This window comes from Mastigoproctus giganteus, chromosome 11 (assembly GCF_048544385.1).
Source record: "Mastigoproctus giganteus isolate SK-2022 chromosome 11, ASM4854438v1, whole genome shotgun sequence".
Lineage (NCBI taxonomy): Eukaryota > Metazoa > Arthropoda > Arachnida > Uropygi > Thelyphonidae > Mastigoproctus > Mastigoproctus giganteus.
This window is the reverse complement of record NC_143585.1, coordinates 122,844,294-122,864,094: the sequence shown is the minus strand read 5'-3', so window position 1 is coordinate 122,864,094 and position 19,801 is coordinate 122,844,294. Positions and strand designations below refer to the sequence as shown.

The 19,801-nt window shown below is 36.9% G+C and overlaps 2 protein-coding genes across 2 annotated transcripts in view; one reads left to right on the top strand and one right to left on the bottom strand.

Moving 5' to 3' along the window:
- The window catches only part of LOC150078408 (dual specificity protein phosphatase 1-like), a 97,404-nt gene extending 88,222 nt beyond the window's left edge, over positions 1–9,182 (top strand). The window contains exon 3 of the mRNA XM_090385436.1: positions 8,627–9,182. Coding sequence (XP_090241562.1) covers positions 8,627–9,051 — 425 coding nt within the window. The 3' untranslated portion in view covers positions 9,052–9,182. The remainder of the gene's footprint in view (positions 1–8,626) is intronic.
- Positions 9,183–10,484: 1,302 nt separating this feature from the next.
- The window catches only part of LOC150078407 (cilia- and flagella-associated protein 58-like), a 51,643-nt gene continuing 42,326 nt past the window's right edge, over positions 10,485–19,801 (bottom strand). Inside the window, exons 3-5 of the mRNA XM_090384556.1 lie at positions 17,288–17,512; positions 16,802–16,935; positions 10,485–10,527 (exon numbers count right to left, since the gene is read on the bottom strand). Coding sequence (XP_090240682.1) covers positions 10,485–10,527; positions 16,802–16,935; positions 17,288–17,512 — 402 coding nt within the window. The remainder of the gene's footprint in view (positions 10,528–16,801; positions 16,936–17,287; positions 17,513–19,801) is intronic.

The window sequence follows — 19,801 nt, the reverse complement described above, 5'->3', positions numbered from 1 at the left end:
ACTTTGCAAGAGAGCTATTGTTACCGTTTCCATCTTCATATTTAGCTGAATGTGGATTTAGTGCCATAAATGATTTGTTACTAAAGAAAAGAAATCGACTGGATATCACAATGTCTATTATATGTTTTGAAAATTTACTTACTATTTTTTTATTAATAATTTCCTAATGATTTCTTCCTAAAATCTAAGTCTCGTGTCCTGAACAAGTTGTAATTAGGTTTCATTTAGGGAATAATTCAATTTTTGAATATAAAAAATATGTATATCGGTGTTTCCCAACGTTACATAGGGGGCATCAGAATTTTAGAAAGACTTAGGTGGGGCATGGTAAAGAAAAGGTTGGGAAACACCGTCCTAGATTATTACGAACTAGACCCGTTCACATCTTACCAAAACTAACCGAAGAAGATTTATTTGTGTTAGTGTTGCAGCATCCTGTTGGTATCACGTAGATCAACTTTGCCTTAATTATAATGTATATACTGTCAACATAATGTAATGTATAAGTGTGTTCTCTGGCTGTAATGTGTTTTTTAAATAAATAAATTGCTTCTTGAAAACGCGCAATGTTTTCATTCGGCCTGACACTCCTACAACGCCGATTGTTTCCAGCATAATCATTCGCAACAGATCCCGACCACACATTTTTCGCAAATACGCAAATTCGTTTAAAAAAAAAAAAAAAAATCGAATTGGAGGTCCTTTGTCATGCCAATCTCCAAACTCATTCCTCGCAAATTTCGGCGATTGAGAAAGTTCCAGCCAAGACAACTTTCCTCCATGCCGTAGCCATCGTTTTACAGTACGATGGCTACGCGATCGTACTAAAAACAATGTACATAAGTCACCCCTGAAATCAACACATGTTTAATTGATCTAACACCTAAACAAAAATATTCCGTTCATTACAGTTCATTTTAAATGGTAATGTTTTTTCTGCCCAACCATTTATCTATGTACTGTATATAAAACGCTTAGGTATGCTGCCCAAATTTTCCAACTGATAACTGTTGTCAGCACCCGTTCACTCGGTTCACCTCGTATGACCACCATACAGGGCATTCTTTATTAATTTTTGTACTAATGTTTTTCGACTGAAGAAAGGCAACCTATGCCTGAAAGCTATCAATTATGTTTATTTTATGTCTAAGCTTTAAGAAGTGTAAAAATGGCTGAACGGTGTGTAAGAACTTTGAGAAAATGTAGAAGAAATGCTAATGCAACATTAGAGGAGAGATCTAATAGACCGAAACGAGACTCTACGACTACGAAGACGGACAGAAAACATTGAAGAAAGAGAAGCAAGATTGGAAATGAGAAGGCGGGAAAAACGCCGTAGGACTAATCAAACAGAAGTACCGGATGCGAATAATCAACAAGTGTAATTAATGTGGAAGAGCATGACATAGGAAATGTGTTATAACTATCAGTGTGAGTATTGCAATACAAGATATTGGGGACATTAGTTAAACACATCGAATAAATACACTAAATGCTGTCATGATGGAAAGGTTTCACTTGACCCATTGTCTGAGACACATTCTATTACGAGAGCTGCTTACAGGGAATACACGTGAAGCAAATAACTACAGAGAACATATAAACTGCAACCATTATCGACCCACTGCAGGATGGAAGCCTCCTCAACAATTCATGCTGAGGGAAATGGATCATAATCTGCTACGCTGGTCCAGTGCGGGTTGGTAGATCGACCGTATTTAGCAGTCAGGGGCTTGAACCCCGGTCTACTCAAAGAGCGCGTGCTACTGCACTCCCGCTTCTGACCACTCGGCTACGGAGGCCAACTAGAGCATATACGAGAGTACAACTCAGCAATGGCGTTCGCATCAATGGGCGCACAGATTAAATTACCGCCTGGAAATGGTCCATACTGTTTTAGAATACACGGCCAGATTATCATTTAGTCTCACCTCTATATCCAAACAAGGAAAATAAGTCAGGATATGGGCAACTTTATATTTTCGATTCTGCTGAAGCAACAACAAAACGACTTGAAAAACAATCAAAGGGAGTATGGTCGAAGTAATGCAACAATTGGATGAGATGCTGCGACAACTTGACCCATTTGCTGAGTCATAAACAAAAGCATCAAATAACCCAGGCCAATCCAACAATGAATGTGCACATGCATTTATACAAGACCCGAACTTAGATAAGAGACGATATAATGCGCCTACATCCAAAACGGAGATTGCTGCAATATTTGTTGGAGAAGACGGGGAACCACCTGCAAATAGAGACATACACATATATTCCACAGGTGACTGCTGTAGAATTATATCACCGCTAAACAAGAATGGTGAAGACTGAAGGATCTAGATTAAACTATTTACGCCATAATCAGAAAGATGGCGTATGTTACGCCGGGTGCAACTAGTATTATTATAATTTTTTTAAATTTTTTTATGACCACTGGAGTGGTATCTCTGCAGCGGGCGCACTGTACAGTGCTGTACACTACCTTGCTTAAATCTAAACATTAAAAAGGTTCTGTTAATGCCGCTATGAACATATGTGCCCAACACTTTTTGTTCAATTTCAATCTACATTGACTATTGGAAAGACCAGCCATAATCCATGTTGATGTACAAAATGTGCCGGCTTGCAGGTATATAAATTAAAATAAATTTTCTCTTTATACTCCGGGACGACCAAATGATCAGAGGAGTTCACAAGATAGACAGAATACAAGAAACAGCACCGTATTCAGCAGTCACGGGTTTGAACCCCGGTCACTCAAGGCACGTATACTTATGCACCCGCGCGCCTGACCACTAGGCTACGGCAGCCTTTATATATGACATTCCCGTAGATAATTTCATTTTAAATTTCGCTTACTCTGTGAGATATATAAAAAAAAAAAAAAAAATTATCGGCGCTGTCTGTCCCGGTTAGGGGTCAGCTACATGGATAGAGCTGACCCCTAACCGGGACAGTTCTGACGCTCTTGTTTTATTTTGGTGTTTCCTTCACCCAACGTCAATGCAAACGTTTATCGTATTTAGTAATCACGGGCTTGAACCCAGGTGCACTCAAAAGAGCGCGTGTCACTGCACTCTGGGAGGCTTGCTTTTGTACCGGTCTGTGTGTGTGGTGTATATACATACATTTTTTTTTTTTTTTTTTTATGAAAACCCCAAACACGAAAGGTATCAAAACCTATAGTACTTAGTACCGTGCATGGGTTGAAGGAGAAGTATGGGGGGGAGGGGGATGCCGGAAACTTTGCTCTAGAGACTAAACATGGGTTTCACCACTTCAAGCCTCCAATAAGCAAAGTGGTGGTATTTCACCGGTTGATGAAAGTCATCTACCACCTTAAAATATATATATATATATATATACACACACAAAGACCGGTACAAAAGCAGGCCTCCTAATTTTTTGCCTTCAAATATCTCGACTTAGATCACTTCGCGTGTCATTGAGTGGTCCCTAGAGGTCTCTAGTTTCACCGTACTGAGTTGTGCTGTGACCGGCTCGTGAGTGCAGCACACGGCACAGAGTAGTAAGATATGTCACTACTCTGTGGCACATGGATAGTTCAAAAAGATGGATGTTACAGATATATGTATCAAGCAAAGAGTAGTGATTGAATTTCTTACCAAGGAAGTGATAGGCTTCACGCCTATCGAAATCCGTGCGCGTCTCAAAAATGTTTTACGACATAAAACAGAACTCTATAAAAGACAGAAGTGTGAGTTATGTGTTGTTTTATGTAAGTGTAGCGTTGGGTTGTTCATGTGGCTGGAAAGTGACATTAGTGGCATAGTGTTTGGGTGGGAGGCGCCCGCAGTGGTTTTCCTACATATGCGCAGAAAGTGACATTGTTGACAAGCCCAGAAGCCGCTGGCCAGTAACGTCAGGCAACAAAAACTGGATTGACGAGCTGATCAAAGCGGACCGCCGCATCACCGCTGAATTGTGCGATGCAGTAGGTATAGGGAAATCTGCTGTGATACCCATCATAAAGGAACTAGGCCACAACAAGGCTTGCGCCCGGTGGATCCCGAAAATGCTGACACATGAGCACAAAGAAGCCTGGAAAGTCATCCAGCGCTACGAGAGTGGAGAAGTTTTTCTTTCACGCATAGTCGTGGGCGACGAAACCTTGGTCCACCATTATGACCCTGAAACGTAGAGCCAGTCGATGGAGTGGCACCATCAAAATTCACAGCGCAAGAAAAAGTTCAAAAGACAGCCTTCTGTCGGTAAAGTCATGGCGACAGTATTTTAGACAAAGATGGGGTCTTGCTTGTGGACTTCTTGGAGCGTGGCAGCACAATAACTCAGATCGATATGTGGAAACGTTGAAAAAGTTGAAAGCCAGCATTCGTAGAGTTCGACCGGACAAAAATCTTAATGAGGTTCTTCTCCATGACAAGGCACAACCCCACACCAATCTGCGCACGATGGAGGCCATTAAAAAACTGGGGTGCACTGCTCTTCCTCACCCTCTCATACCCGGATCTTGCCCCTTCCGATTATCACCTCTTTGGCCCGCCGAAGGATGCACTCCGTGGAACCCATTTTGCGAACGACGGCCAGCTCAAGCACAGTGTTCGTGAAGCCCTCCGGAACAAGAGTAAGGACTTTTACATGACTAGAATACAGCATCTGACTCGGAGATGGAGGAAGTGCATAGAAAATTATGGCGACTTTGCGGGAAAATAACAGCGTGTTTATTAATGATTGATGATTAACTGATGTAAACAGTTGTAGGTATTAAGTTTTCTGAGGAAAAAATAGGAGGCATTACTTTCGTACCGTTCCTCATGTGTATGTATATATTGCGTATATATATATATATATATATATATATTTTTTTTTTTTTTTTCTTTTTTAATACAAGATTGCTATAAGAACCATCAGTCGACGAATTACACCCTTCTGATACCACTCTCCATCCCAAATACTTCTGGTTTCTCTCCTATCTTTCCCTATCACAACAGTTTCGTAGTTTCTTCCAAGCTGGATGCAGTGGAGTAATCACTGTGAAAGTACTCAATTACGAATGCCGCAGTTCCAGTTCAGATGATATCACGCCTCCTGACTCTCTTCCAGACAAAGGATCCGAGCAAAGGGTCCAAATTCACAATGGATATTTTTGTCGATCGTGGTGCACAGAAATAAAAATAATTCGCTGCAGACCACCAAGCCAGAAATCAAATTACTTATTTGCCTGATTTTATCAGTTAACTTAAAATTTAGGTACTTTTTTTTTTTTTTTAGGTATTTTTTTTATAATAAAACAAAATGCATAATTATAATTCTATAACTAGCATATTCTATAACTTTTATTTAAAGGGGGAAAAAAAAAGTCACAAATCAATCTCGTTCGAATGTAGCGTTGTAAAAGATCATCTTTCAAGATGATTGTTCCGGAATATAAAAATGTAACTTATAACAAATGTTTCAAATACAATTCAGTTTAAATTTAAGATAGACTGGATTTGGTTCCTACTGTCGGCCTTAGTTTATAATACTTTCTGTTGGAATATGATTAATTCTTATAGACAATTTGCACACGGTAACAGAGTTAATTGGAATCCGAAGTTTTTCAACCTGCAAACATTCCAGTCGACTGCGAATTCACGGAGCTTATAAACACATCCTATAAATTGCAGGGCCACTTCGGTGCAAATTCATTATAATTAACATCTTCGTAAAGGCGCTTTCGCCTCGTTTAACGCTCTTTGGTAGACTTTTTATTATACCGTTCCTTAGTTTACTGATTAAATTACGATCAAATCATGTTGTGAGAGGTGCAAATTATTTTATTTGCCTCTTAATTATAATTTCGTTATTTATTTAAGGATAAAATTTTATATTATAAAAACTTTATAAATTTAGATAAGCAATGTAAATATAATTAAAATTAAAAATTTGTAAAATAACATTAAAACAAATTTACTTTTAATTCTGCGTTAATTTACGTTCAATTTGTGCATTAATTTTCTTGATTAGTAAATCACTCGTAAACCTAACTAAACCTACCTCCTTTCCCCACACTATATCCGACCTCAAACATATTAACACAAAAGATCCCAAAATGTCTAAATTCGCCACTACGTGAGACAGCAGCTGCCTCTGAATTACGGATAGTTTCATCAAAAATTGATTATTGTATTTTTAGAGATGTTCTGATTTCTTTTAAACGTTTTGTCCGTTCTCCAGGTATTAATATCCAAGTGAGTACAATAGCTATCATATAATATCGGCTTAAGTAGGTCAGTCCATTTATCGATTAACCCACTTTACTCCGGTGAAGCTTAATAATTGCTACAGTTGAAGGAACTCAGTGATCGAAATGATTGACGACTGTTCTAACAGTACTCTGGTTAGGTATCTCCTTTAGTTGATGACCAGTGGCGTAAACTATGCCAATGCAATGCATTGGAACCCACGATCGAAACAGAAAAAAAAAAATTATTGAGTAAAAATGTAAGTTTTTAGTTATGTTTGTGACAGAGTTTACTATATCTACGAACTATAATTTTTTTCACACTATGCACAACACAAGCGAAACTGCAGCGAATAGAGGTGAAATGATATTAGCATAGCTGCTGCTTCCAGGGCAATTTTTAAGGATTTGTGACTCTGGGGAGCCAGAGTGAAATAGGGGTACATTTATTGGGGTCATTATTATTGAGTATAGTATTACTATTGCACTTATTTTTCAGGGGGAGCCCCACACCAAACTTTGCATGAGGGTCCACTTTTTCTAGCTACGTTACTGTTGATAACACAGTTACCAGTTCGGGAAAAAAAAAAAAAAATCGCGTGTGTAGCCTGTACGCACGAAATATGTTTTATGTGTAAACATCTTTGACGACACCTACTAAATTTCGAACAGCTAGAACTGAAATCATGAACGATGTAATTTATGCTCACGCCCGCTGCTTAATCTGCAGCATCAACGTTTGGAAGAGGTTAGGCCAATAGCCTAATTACCCATTTGATTGTAACCAGTTGTTGAATAGTATGATTGCAACAATAGAAGCATTTGCATTGTTATAATCATACTGTCACGTAGGATCATGTTATTCTGTCATGCTTTGTCGCAAATTACACATGCCGCACAAACGAGATCTGCAAGAAACGACAGTATCCACGCATAATACGCTATCGAAACTATGACTTGGCTCAGGATTTCAACGAGTACACGCGCGAGATGGTAACGCTGCACATTCCATTTCGCAACGAGGAAACAGAGATACTGTCTGAGATGAAATATGTCAAGATCTACAAAGACAATGAAGAGCTCATACTAGATTGTAAATTGTATGAATCGGACTTGGACATTCGCAAAACGATTAAAATATGTAAGACGATGTGTCAAGACAACGACGACCCTGACCTGACGAAGCATGAGGATGACCTGCATAGCCTTGTAACGCGACTGCGAGAAGAAGATCCCTTTCGAAACTTCAATGCACCGACAAGAGCATTAAGAAACCATCCTATGCAAGAACAAATAATGGATACTACAATTTCTATAACAGGAATGCAAGATCAATCAACAAAGCAAATCTGGATATATTTGACACCCCTGGACAGTGCAAGAGGCAACTGAAATTGCTAACCTCATTCGTTACCTGAACCTTAAAATTGACTCTTCTTGCAAGTTCTAAGACTGATTCTGTAATGTGTGTGAAGAAATAGAAGTGCTCAACCTTTCTCCTATCTGTTCACTTAAATCTGACTGATCCCCTTTTTATTTATTTAGTTTTATCTGTAAATTTCAATTGACTGTTTTGTGTTCTCTTTATGTATATTTACTTTTCTCTCTACTTTAGAAATTTATGCGCCAAGCTTCTGCTTTGGAGCTGCACCCTCAGGCATGTTTGATTGCTGTTTTTGTAGCTGTTAATAACAATAATAAAACAAGAAACGCTGATCCATTGTAGCTGATATAATTGGGTTATTTCGCTTTCCCCGTTACTCAGTAGCAGAACTTAAAAATTTCAATGCCAAACTTGAAAAATGGTTTCAACATAACTTAATTATCAAGTATCAACCCAAAATTATACGAATAACACCAATTAAATATCAAAATCAAGAGTTCACAATACAGGTCAAATGTAGTTTTCAGTAATAATAAACTAAAGCACATGCCAAAACCACCAACTAAAACTCACTGAAAAAGGCACACTGTAGTAAACATGGAAATTAATACACAAAGCAAATTGATAGCAAGCGCAACTAAGTCATAACCTTAGAAAAAAGCGGATGTGAGTGGAGATTGCTACGGTTTGAGATTAATCTGTATGTTACATCCGCCTGCACGGAAAAGGAACAAGCATATGCAGTTTGCTTTTGTAAAAGAATAAAACGAATTGGAATTTTTTTTTTTTTTTTTCAAAGCTAAACACAGAGAGATAAATAAAACAAAATGAATAAAACATCGAGGGTTCAGTTGCCAGCAATTATTTACATCCCTCGCTTCTTTAAAAGGTCCCTGCTTTCTACTGAAATCATCCAAAGAATGCACAGGTAGAGAAAGGGGGGAAAGTATTTTCGTACACACAGGATTCTTTTATTGTAAAATTTACAGAACTGTTAATAAGGAATCTATAACAATTTTTTTTTTTTAATCTTTCAGAACGAGTAAAAGATGACAGCGGTAAGGTCCTTGTCCACTGTCACGCTGGAATCAGTCGTTCGGCTACTATATGCATGGCTTACCTCATGGCAACCAAACATCTACGAATGGAAGAGGCGTACGAGTATGTAAAATCAAGACGACGAATCATCTCTCCCAATTTCAACTTCATGGAACAGCTTCTAGCCTTCGAGTCCCAAGTGTTTTCTCCAGCTGTAAAGAAAACGTGCAAATCTAGTCCGTCTCCTCGCTCTCCGCTCCTTGCCATCGTGGCATCTTCTCCAAATGATGGAACACCAACACCATCTTGTGGGGCTCAACATAATGTCTTCAATTTTACAATTGCTCAAGAATCTGGGCGGTTTTCGCCAAATCGTTTGTCTTCTTCTCCAACTACGTGTCCGTCACCTGCCATTTTTGTATAGTGACCTAGAGTCGCTGACTAATCAGATATCGCCTTTGTCTTGAAATTAACTGAACCTTTCCAGAAGCAAAGTACCTGCATCAGTTTTTACAGGACTGAAGGCAATCACTAAACAGATAATTCTTTAAATCCCAATATTTTGTATACTTATCAGTAACTTTTTAATGAAAAATTTCTTTGTTAGAAATACAGGAGATGTCCAAATAGCAATGAATGTAACAAAATATATTATATAAGAGCGATGCCTAAATGTACTTGCAGGTTCAGGTTTTAGACCATTGTTAACAACTCTGGCTAACGAGTCATAGCACTGGCATATTTGGAAATGTAGCACACTGAGTCCACAAATTAGCAATTACAAAATACACGCATACCAAAGTAGATCATCAAAAATATCCGCATTTTTATTTATAGTCTTGTGTCAGACGTCTATTGTATATACGTTATATATTATTATTATTATTATATCAAATAATATATCTTCTCTTATTATATTACATGTAGAAGACTGACGTCTTCTAATTCTGTTGAATAACTGTTGCTGTTTCGTTCTTCTTTTATTTAATTAGAGCACAATAATTATATTAAAGTACAAGTACACTATAGCTTTAACGTATTCGTCCTAACTTATTCTTACCCCAAATAATGAGACGCGTAAAGTGCTCCAAATTTAGAATGATGCTGACAGAATTATCTCAGTTGCGAGTCAACCATACAAAGTTGTACTTTTCCTCCCTTTTTGTCCTGTACAAGATTTAGCGTCAAAACAATCGCTTCTGAATTCTGAGCATTATGTCTGCGAGCTTCCTAGGCAGGGTGAACTGTTCCCCACTATCATAAGCAACCTTCTTTATAATTGCCATATACATTAAAATAAAGTGTAATTTCTCCAAAATGTAACAATAACTCAGTAGCCCTTCAAGATGCATAGTCGTTTCCTTTCTAAAACTTGCTATGTATAGGCTTAAATTATTTTCCCTATGCAGGCAGTTGCCACGGGGCACTAAGTAGCGGGCATCACTGATAATTTCATTTAATAACAAATTTAAGTATGAAATATTTCTCTATAATCAAAAACACTAACGTCTTAATGGAGGAAAGAGAACAATGGCAACCAAGCATGTGGGAATACGTTACGGGTTCTATAGAGCACTAGAAAATACTATTTAGATAATATTTTTTTAAACTCCAATATTTAAGGGATCAATATCCACAATGACCAAGGTTCCAGTACAAAGTATTTTTACAACACCTCTAACAAGACAGGAACAATTAATTAATAAATTAAAAATGGGCTCCACACCCTTACATTTTTTCATACCTTTCTGTAACTGGCTTTTTTTGATCAGGGAAAATGTAGATATAAGTAGAGTTTGTATAGTTTACCATTTTATACTGTTCTAACATTATGTTTGCAGATTTGCATAATTTTATTTAATCAAAAGGAGTAACAGCCACGAAGAGAATTTGAATGTACCTAATATTATTTCAAATTTTTATATTAAAATGCATATTTTTGAAAAATTCAGGTTGGATAACATGTAACGAAAGAGAGTCTGTGTGATTAATTTATCAATGTCAAAGTGAGACTAGCTCTTTAAGTAGAACCCATTCTGTATTGTATATAGAAGAATTATTGTTATTTTTGTAATTAGTGCTATGTAGTAGGTCTTCTGCTTGTAGATAGCACCAATATATAGGGATAAATATAGGCGTATATAGGGACAAATATAGGCATAAATACAGTAACATGCACACAAATCAAAGTTCTCTGCTTTGCTATGCTGCGAATAGATCGAATTCTAGTTCTTACAAAATGTGGTCCATGTACCCGTGAATTACTCGGCATTGGTAACTCTGAGGCCCCTGGAACAGAGGAACTTTATGACGTACGCGAATTTCGTATGACGGCAGTTCAAAACTATGGAGCGAAAAATGTTTCCATACACTATGGATGCCATTAAAATATTTTTCCGTCACTCTAAACTGCCGAGAAATAAAGTGATATCTGCAAAGCCAGCTGAAAGATTTGAGCAATGATTGATTCATTTAAAGAAACATCACTAGCTTAAAGAACATTAAAATATCATAACATTTTTTTTTTTTTTACTTACTACTCGAGATTTTCTCTTAAATCTATTATGAGTGACAGAAGGGCAACTCGCTGGCTGGTGTCAGACAAGGAAATGAGTTCCTAATTTTCTTATCAGTTTCTCTCGGAAATAAGGATGTATGAAGTTTCCTCCCCACCATCCGAACTATGCTGTTGGTGTACCATCGAGGAGAAGTACATAATTTCACTGTTCACACTGGATAATGAAACACAAACATGAAGCGAATTTATCTGGTCCCACTGTTTCACAGTCCAGTCTCGACCAACAACAAGACTGATAATTCTAAAGCAAAATACTGGTAATATGAAACATTTCACTGTCTTAAATGTCGTTAAGCCACTTCAAAACTGTGTTTATCTTTATTTATTAATCGTGTCACGTGGTCTTTAGTAACTAAACAAAATATGCATTTCGCTTATTTTCTTATCCTCGGACAATCAGTAACGTTTGAAGTGTGCGTATGTATATCACTCCATCCGCTTTTCTTCTACCAACACAACCATTTCTCAAATGTATCTCAGTCTGTCAGTTGAGACAATCGCCTTTTTCTACAATGCCTTAGCAGAATAAAGCGAACAACCGGAATCTTCTGATTTAAGAGTATAAGCAACAACAGCGCCTTAAAATCTTCTATCGAGTTAAAATATTGTTACTCGATTTTATCGAGTAACAATTTTTATTCGTTATTTATCATTGCCTATGTATTTCCTGTTTCTATCAAATTATATTTAAGTTGGGTAAACAGTTGCAATTTTGAAATAATAGAAGCTGCAACTGATCCTACTGTACACACAATCTGAATTCCGAGAATTATTTAACCAAATTAAAGATCACTAGAATTTTCTGTAAGAAAACAACGTACAAGCGGAAAACTATGGAGTTCTTTTTTTTTTTTTTTCCAGGGGAGTGTATTAAGGTCAAAAATAAAGTTTTCTAGTCATTATTGTTCAAACATCTCTAACAGTGACTTTATAAATATAGTAGCCGAAAGCTTAACACCTTCCTAATTTTTGGCAGAGCGTTTCTGTACATTAAGTTTACGATGAATTCTTTGTAAGAATTCATGAATTCACGATTCATCGATGAATTCACTTACAACAATGGCTGCAATGTATTCATAATTTCAATCTTTTCATAGCGTATAATATTATCCCTCCTAACCGAATAACTGATACGCTTTTGTCATTATTCATAATTCTGAAAGAGCACAAAGAAGTTCACCTCATTCTGAAATTGAAAAAATATCTCAGAACAGGAGGCAAAGCAATTTCTTCGTTCCATGAGTTCCTTCGTATAGAAGGTTTTGTTCTCCTCAATATCCTGAGCTTAATCTATGAAACAGAACAAACCACTACATCATACAGTCAAAATCGTTTCATGAAATCGCATCGGTGAACCTTTCGCGCCAGCAAGGGCGCACATCTCATGTCATCAGGAAGTGGTTAAATGAAAAGAATGCATATACTGAAACCAGACGTCAAGGCATTTTAATAAAATATTAAAGCTGTATAACAATAAAATGTTATGTTATTCAAGTTGTAAAATAATAAAAATATTAAAGTTGTGTGAAAGTTGAATAAAATGTTGTAAAAAGTATGTTCTTACAAAAAAAAAAAAATTAACATACTGCAGTAAACGATATTTATGAAACAAACTGAACATTAGGCACGTTTAGCCTTCTAGTCGGTTTCTATACTTGTGCACATTTCTAGTCAAGTAAATATGATCGTTATTTATTACTTGAGATGCAATATCCCATTTTGGTGTATCATAATTGACGAATAATAAACTTTGTTACTGTACTGGTTGTTGCGTTTCATTTGTCAAAAAGAAAGAAGAGCATTCACTCCAGTCTAATTAGTAAATACTGTCTAGACGATTCCTTAACACTACAGACACGTGGAATTTTGCGCAATAAATTTGGTATCTTGATTCCCCAAGATATTACGGAAGGTTTGTCCAGCATCACCTCACTAAAATGGGTTGCACTTCATGGTCATTCGTACAACTAGACTGTAAGAATGAAAGCTACCGTGTGATCGTTCATTTTAGGGCTGTTTCGGTTCACTGGATTTGGAAAACGCTTCAATATCCACTGAATCCTACAAAGATGAGTCCATATGACTTCAATCTTTCCGGCGATGAAGGCGCCCCTCTGAAGAAGAAACTTCAATAGAGAGAAGGCATTTTACTAATTAATGTAAGGACCACTGTGAATATTAAGAGACACCAGTCTGCAATGAGACTTGTCGCCTTCCATGTACACGTTATACCGTTATATATTACGTTCCACCCGTATGATCGCCGGAATCATACGGGTGGAACGTAATCATTAAAGATGCGCAAATAAAAGTTATTTTCTGCAAAAACCGTGTTGTCATAAATTTTATACAACTTCCTACACTATACTTCTGTAGCAGTCAGTATGAATCACTTTAAAATTTTCCAAGTTCAGTTATCGAGTACCTAACAGCCTTTTGTCGTTGCGTTACCACAATCTGTTTAAACTTTGGGTCCTGGCCTTTGAACCAATAAACAGTGATCCCATGACGCAACGAGTCTCCCAATGGACTGTTCGGATCAAACGATAGATTGTGGATGTTGAAACTACTCTGAGAACGCTATTTACCGAAGAACACCACATCAACAATAACTTCAAAACTTTATTGTTGATATGGTGTTGTAGAATAAACGTGGCCTTCTTATTGTAATGATCTAAATCTCATGGAACAACGCTGGAATTAGCTGGAACGGCGGATCAGGGCACTGCCTACACAACTGTCTTCGGCCATACAACTAAAGTTTGTTTTAGGTGAAACAAAATATTAGCTATCTACTACTATAAGTTGATCAAAGGTAAAACGTTACTAATTTCGTTAATAAATGTTCACTTTCTTGAAAGCATTGGTGTCCATATACTTTTGAGTGTAGTAAATACAACTGGAATAAAATAAAAACAATTCAGTACAGAGTAATTCAAAGTGTTGAAGCTCAAAATTATTTGTGAATGGGATGGGATTGTTTCCGTTGTTATTAAAAAAAAAACAGAATTTGTCTTGTTGGCCAATTCTGTGTTCTTTAATAAGAACGGAAACAAATTTTACTATATTTCGATTTTAAATAAATTAAATCCAATTTTATTATTAATTATTCTATCATGAGAAATTATTCAAGAATTCAATTAGTCTACGTCATTACAGACAGAATTGAGCTTACCAAAAATCTTTTACTTTTGTAATAGTTACTTCATTAATTTCATGTTATAGGGAAATTTCATCGACGTACATGATTAACTTTTTTTTCGACATCTATGGCATAAGGTTCCCTTATATAATTTTCTTGGTGCTTTTACTGAAGACGATAACCACCCCCTCTAAATATTCGTTTCGGTTTATTCATTTTGTCATCTGGCCATCTAACGATGTTGTAGTCGTGGATGGGTGGTCTTGGCTTTTCCCTATAAGTGGAGCTGTCAAACACATTATTTGTTATATATCATCCCAAACAACAAATATAAAACAATATTTAAAGCATGGATATTATGCTTTAACTTATCGTGTACATTAATTATACCGCCATTACATATAAAATCATTTATTAAAAATACTGTACCAGAACGTTCAAAATGTTAAAGTTATAACAATACGATGATCAAAAGAACGCAGAGCCAACTTCCAGCCAATAAGGCAAATTATTAACAGTATCCAATGTCCAACTTGCACTTCACGAGACGAACACGTTCGATGGCTGGAACTTTTTAATTATTCATGGTGCAAATGCATCACTCGGCACTTAGTTATAACGATTTGCTCATAAAACTTCATATCTCATATTTTGAAGCAAAACCATGATTTATTAATTCTCATCTTAATCTCTGAATAGAGTACGATGTAAAATTTTATGGAGAAACCTAGGTCTGCTTTCATAACTATGTGAAAAATTATGCATTTGTACTACTTGTACAATAGCTAAATACCTTTCGCAGTGCAAAGCTTTAGAGCTCTAAACTTAAGCCTTTTTAATTAACTGCTGATCATGCATTTTCTATTTACCACTAACTGTTACTCAGCAGTATCTCATTTTAATGAAAAGCTTAGACTTAAAATTGAAATAAAAATTTAATACTGAGATATCATGTAAATCTTATAATCATTTTAAATATTTAATCCGGTACCTTCATCGATCAACTCAGACAGTCAGCAGCAAACAGCAAGGAAGGTCATAGATTAGCAGCCCATACGTGTACAGGGATGAGTCAAATGAAGCCGAGATTTTTTTTCCCCTCAATAACTGGAACTTTAATTTTCAAAATATTTTCACCACTCTTATCACGTATCCCGTGTACACCACATTTTTTATACCCTGCTCGTAAAAGGCTTTTAGTTGCAGTTGCCACCATTGTTTAGCGACTTCCTTCACTTCATCGCCTGTGTAGAATCGACGTCCTGCCAGTCTGCCTAGCAGTCTTTCAAAACAAGGAAATCGCAAGGCGATAAGTCCGCGCTGTATTGACGGGGAGGGCGTTACTATCGGATGTCACGTTGCTGGGCTGTTCATTCGTGCAATATTTGACAGCCTCCACCATCGATGAAGTTATTGTAAAATGGAAGCGTTACCACCACTAACCACCACCACTACTACTTGCAATGCAAAGTCATGGAAGACCACTCCACGTTACCAGAGTATGCTCGGAAAGGATATGGCAAACTCGTCAGATATCCCTGCACGACATCAATCAGGAGTTCAGAAACAACAATATAAGTCATGGGTCTATTTGAACACTACATACGGCGCTCCACTGCCTCGGTTTCGGTGGGAGAGAGGGCGGCACATAATGCCAAACGTCATGTACGATCAGTGGTCTCGCCTCGCATGGTGCAACGAACCCCGTAACTGATCCATAAAGCAGTAGAAATCTGTTCTATGGAATGACGATCAGATGGGCGGGTATAGGAGTGGATGGCGCCTAAGAAACTTCTGACGCAGTGGCGCTATTTCTCCTGGTTTTCGTGGTTGTGCAGGAAAGCATGAACGTCAACACTCATCTCAGCATTTTGGCCAATTCCACGCTCCCTACAATACGGCAGTTTTTTTGGCAGACGTGTGTTTCAAAAAGATAATGCCGCATGCCATACCGCCGGTGTTGTTTGAAAATGGCTCATGAACATGAATGCACAAAAGTTGGAATGGACGACGCAGAGTTCGTACCTCAGCCCTACGTAACGCCTATAAGATGAACTGGAATGTAGGTGAGGACTATACCAACAACACGTTTCACTACACCGTTTATTTGTGGAAGGCCTACCTGGAAGGGTGGAGTGTGTCGTGGTGACGAAGTGAGTGGCAGTGATGCAAAACCGATGTGTCCGGATACTTTTTCAAGTATAGTGCATAAAAAACAATGAAAATAAAAAATAATAATAATAAAGTGTAGTATACAGCAAACAAAACGACCAGACCTACTGAATAGCAGAAGTAATTCCATATAAAATAATTCCTTGATTACAGTAAAGATCAATCGGTAAATTGGGAAATCAAGATCTTCTGCCGGGAACAAACCTGTAACTAGGATCATGCAATAACATCCAAGTATTTAATGTTGTAACTTGATAATTTATACTTTATTATTCATCTTACCTGGTATTAATTTCCGATCGCCTTTGCACTACTGAATTTCTTTGAGCTCGCTGTAATTCGCGTGCTAATCGTTCCACTTCACACTGGTAGTCCACAACGTACGACTGGTACATATTCAACTGCGACGTCACAGTCTGTAGAAAAACAATAATCGTAATAAACTTCATTTATGATGTAATCCACGATACTGCATGAAACATCTTTTACAATTACAATTATAATCTCAGCAATAAGGGAAGTTATTCGATATTAAATAAAAAAAAACATTTAAAACAGATGTTTCTAAATGCTTTATAATATATCTTCTTCCAATGTTAAATTTTACTACCTTTCCAAATAATTCCTTCCACAAAAATGATTTATCCACTGATCGTAGGGAATAATATCAACTAAGGAAACAGATTACTAAATCCTAACAAAATCTATTTAACAACTACTTATTTATATAGGTGGCCATAGTTACAATGTTATTATTTAAATAATTACTTTCAGTTCTTTGTTTTTATCTTCTAACTTCGCCCAACACGCTTGCAGTTGCTGAACAATTTCTTTTCTTGGTCTTCTAGCCATGATCTGCTTCATCTCTTCAACCAATCTTTCTTTCTCCTCTACCGTAGTAGTAAGTTTTTCTATATCTTGAGTTTTTTCGCTTAAATGGCGCTGAAGAACATTTATTTTTTGTATCAGTTCAAATTTTTCTGCATCATATCCCTAAACAAATAAAGTAAGAATTAATCTAAGCACAAGAAATGAAATCACAGGGCAATTTAAAAAATAACATACAGAATTTGATAAAAATAAAGACTGGAATTAATTTTTATTCAGAAATTTATCATTTTGGAGATCTCTTACTTTGTCTTTATAAAGTGGACATGTGGATATTCAAGGTGAATCTTAAGGAATTCAGATTCACTCGAAGTAAACTCAATTTCAATGAAATTGTAAGTTTCCAATGGGAAAGTAAAAAATGAGAATAAGAGGTATTACACTGGCCAACACGTAAAATGTTACAAAAATCCCAATTTTGACTAATCTAATAATAATAAGATTCTTTATTAATGTAAATTTTATACAATAGTGACTCCTTACACAGAAAGCCAGAGTAATCTTACAATTCGTTGTTTATCTTCTTTGTCCTTCCGAACCACATAAGATAACATAAAGTGGGCTTTTGACCTCATCAGAGATCTCGAACTGCCGAAGAATAAGGCAGAGTTTTTTGCCTCGAGGCTACAACAGTGGAATCTTCTAGATCATTCTGTGAAAGTGACATTTCGTACTCGAAATAAAGACTATAATCAATTCTATCAAACAGAAGGTGAACTCACTGTTTGTAAGGATGCTGATGGTCTAATGGCAGCAATGAACATAAGGCACGTTCTCGAAGAATGGCGACTATTTATAGACGCTGCTAAGGTTAGCTAGCCTTAAGGACATGTTATTACACAATGGAAATATGCGGCCTTCAATACCTCTTGCGTATGCCGTCCACGAAAAATAAACATATTCAATCATGGAGAACATCCTCTTAGGTGTACACTATCAGAGGTATGAGTGGCAAATATGCTGTGATTTAAAGGTAGTCGCCATTTTATTAGGACTACAAAAGGTTACACTAAGTATTGTTGGCGCCTCCGTAGCCAGGTGGGAAGGAGCAGCAGTGTGTAGCACACGCTTCTTGATTAGACCGGGGTTCGAGCCCGTCACCACCAAATACGGAGGATGCGGAAAGGTCAGGGAATGACCACCGCATATCCCGGAGCAATATGGCCTTAGTTGCTAATGCTCCTAAAAACCAAATAACAATAACAAACTAAGTATTGTTGCTTTCTCTGAGAAGAGGAGTTGGCCTCAACGAAAATCATTAACACTTGGAATGAAGAATGGAGCATTTGAACCTCTGGTAGATCCAAACAGAGTTTTACTTCACCCACATAAAACTAGGGCTCGTGAAAAATTTCGTGAAGGCTTTGGAAGTGAACGGTCCTGCATTCACATACTTGCAAGAGAAATTCCCAAGACTTAGTACAAAGAAGATTATGGCAGGCATTTTCATTGGTCCACAAATCAGGCAACTTTTCAAAAGACGAACAGTTCGAATGTGCCCTTAGTGATAGCGAGAAATCAGCGTGGAAAACCTTTCGAAATGTTTCAACTGATTTTCTAGGAAATGTTAAAGCCGGCAACTACAGGCAGCTTGTGGAAGGTCTTATTACGAAAAACTGGGGTGCAACATGTCATTGAAGATCCATTTTCTCTGGATTTCTTCCCGACAAACATGGTGGGTACTTCCATCATGACATCGCAGCAATGGAACAAAGATATAAAAGCAAATCGGCACCAATGTTAGCGATTATTGTTGGGTGGTGAAAAGGGATGCTCCCGAAACTGAATACAAGCGAAAGGCGAAAAGGTCCCATGTTTGATACAGGTGTGTATCAAACATGGGACAGATACTGCCATACAAATAAAAAAAAAATACCTTGTACAAATATAAAAAAAACCTACTTCTTTCTAAAACAAGAGCCAATCTGTCTTTTCAAGCACTATTTCCGTGGTTAGCAGCCCAAAATCTATAAAATAAATTTATTTTCATGCCCGTAACAAGATATGACACAAATTTTTTTTTTTTTTTTTTTGTTATAATCTGAGGCTATTAATTGAGAATGAAATTCAGCAGGATAGAAAATTACTGGATTGGTCAGTGGCTGTGTAATTTTTGTTTTATTTATTTTTTAAATTAAGTCTTTATATATTTTTTATATAATTATCATGTTCCATGCATACAGTCTTATATAAAATGCTCTTAGCTTTGTCAGAGCCCGTCACCACCAAATACGGAGGATGCGGAAAGGTCAGGGAATGACCACCACATATCCCGGAGCAATATGGCCTTAGTTGCTAATACTCCTAAAAAAAAAAAAAAAAAAAAGCTTTGTCAATCGTGGTGAACAATTCTACAACAAAGACAGATAAATAGATTGATTATCAAAATTCATG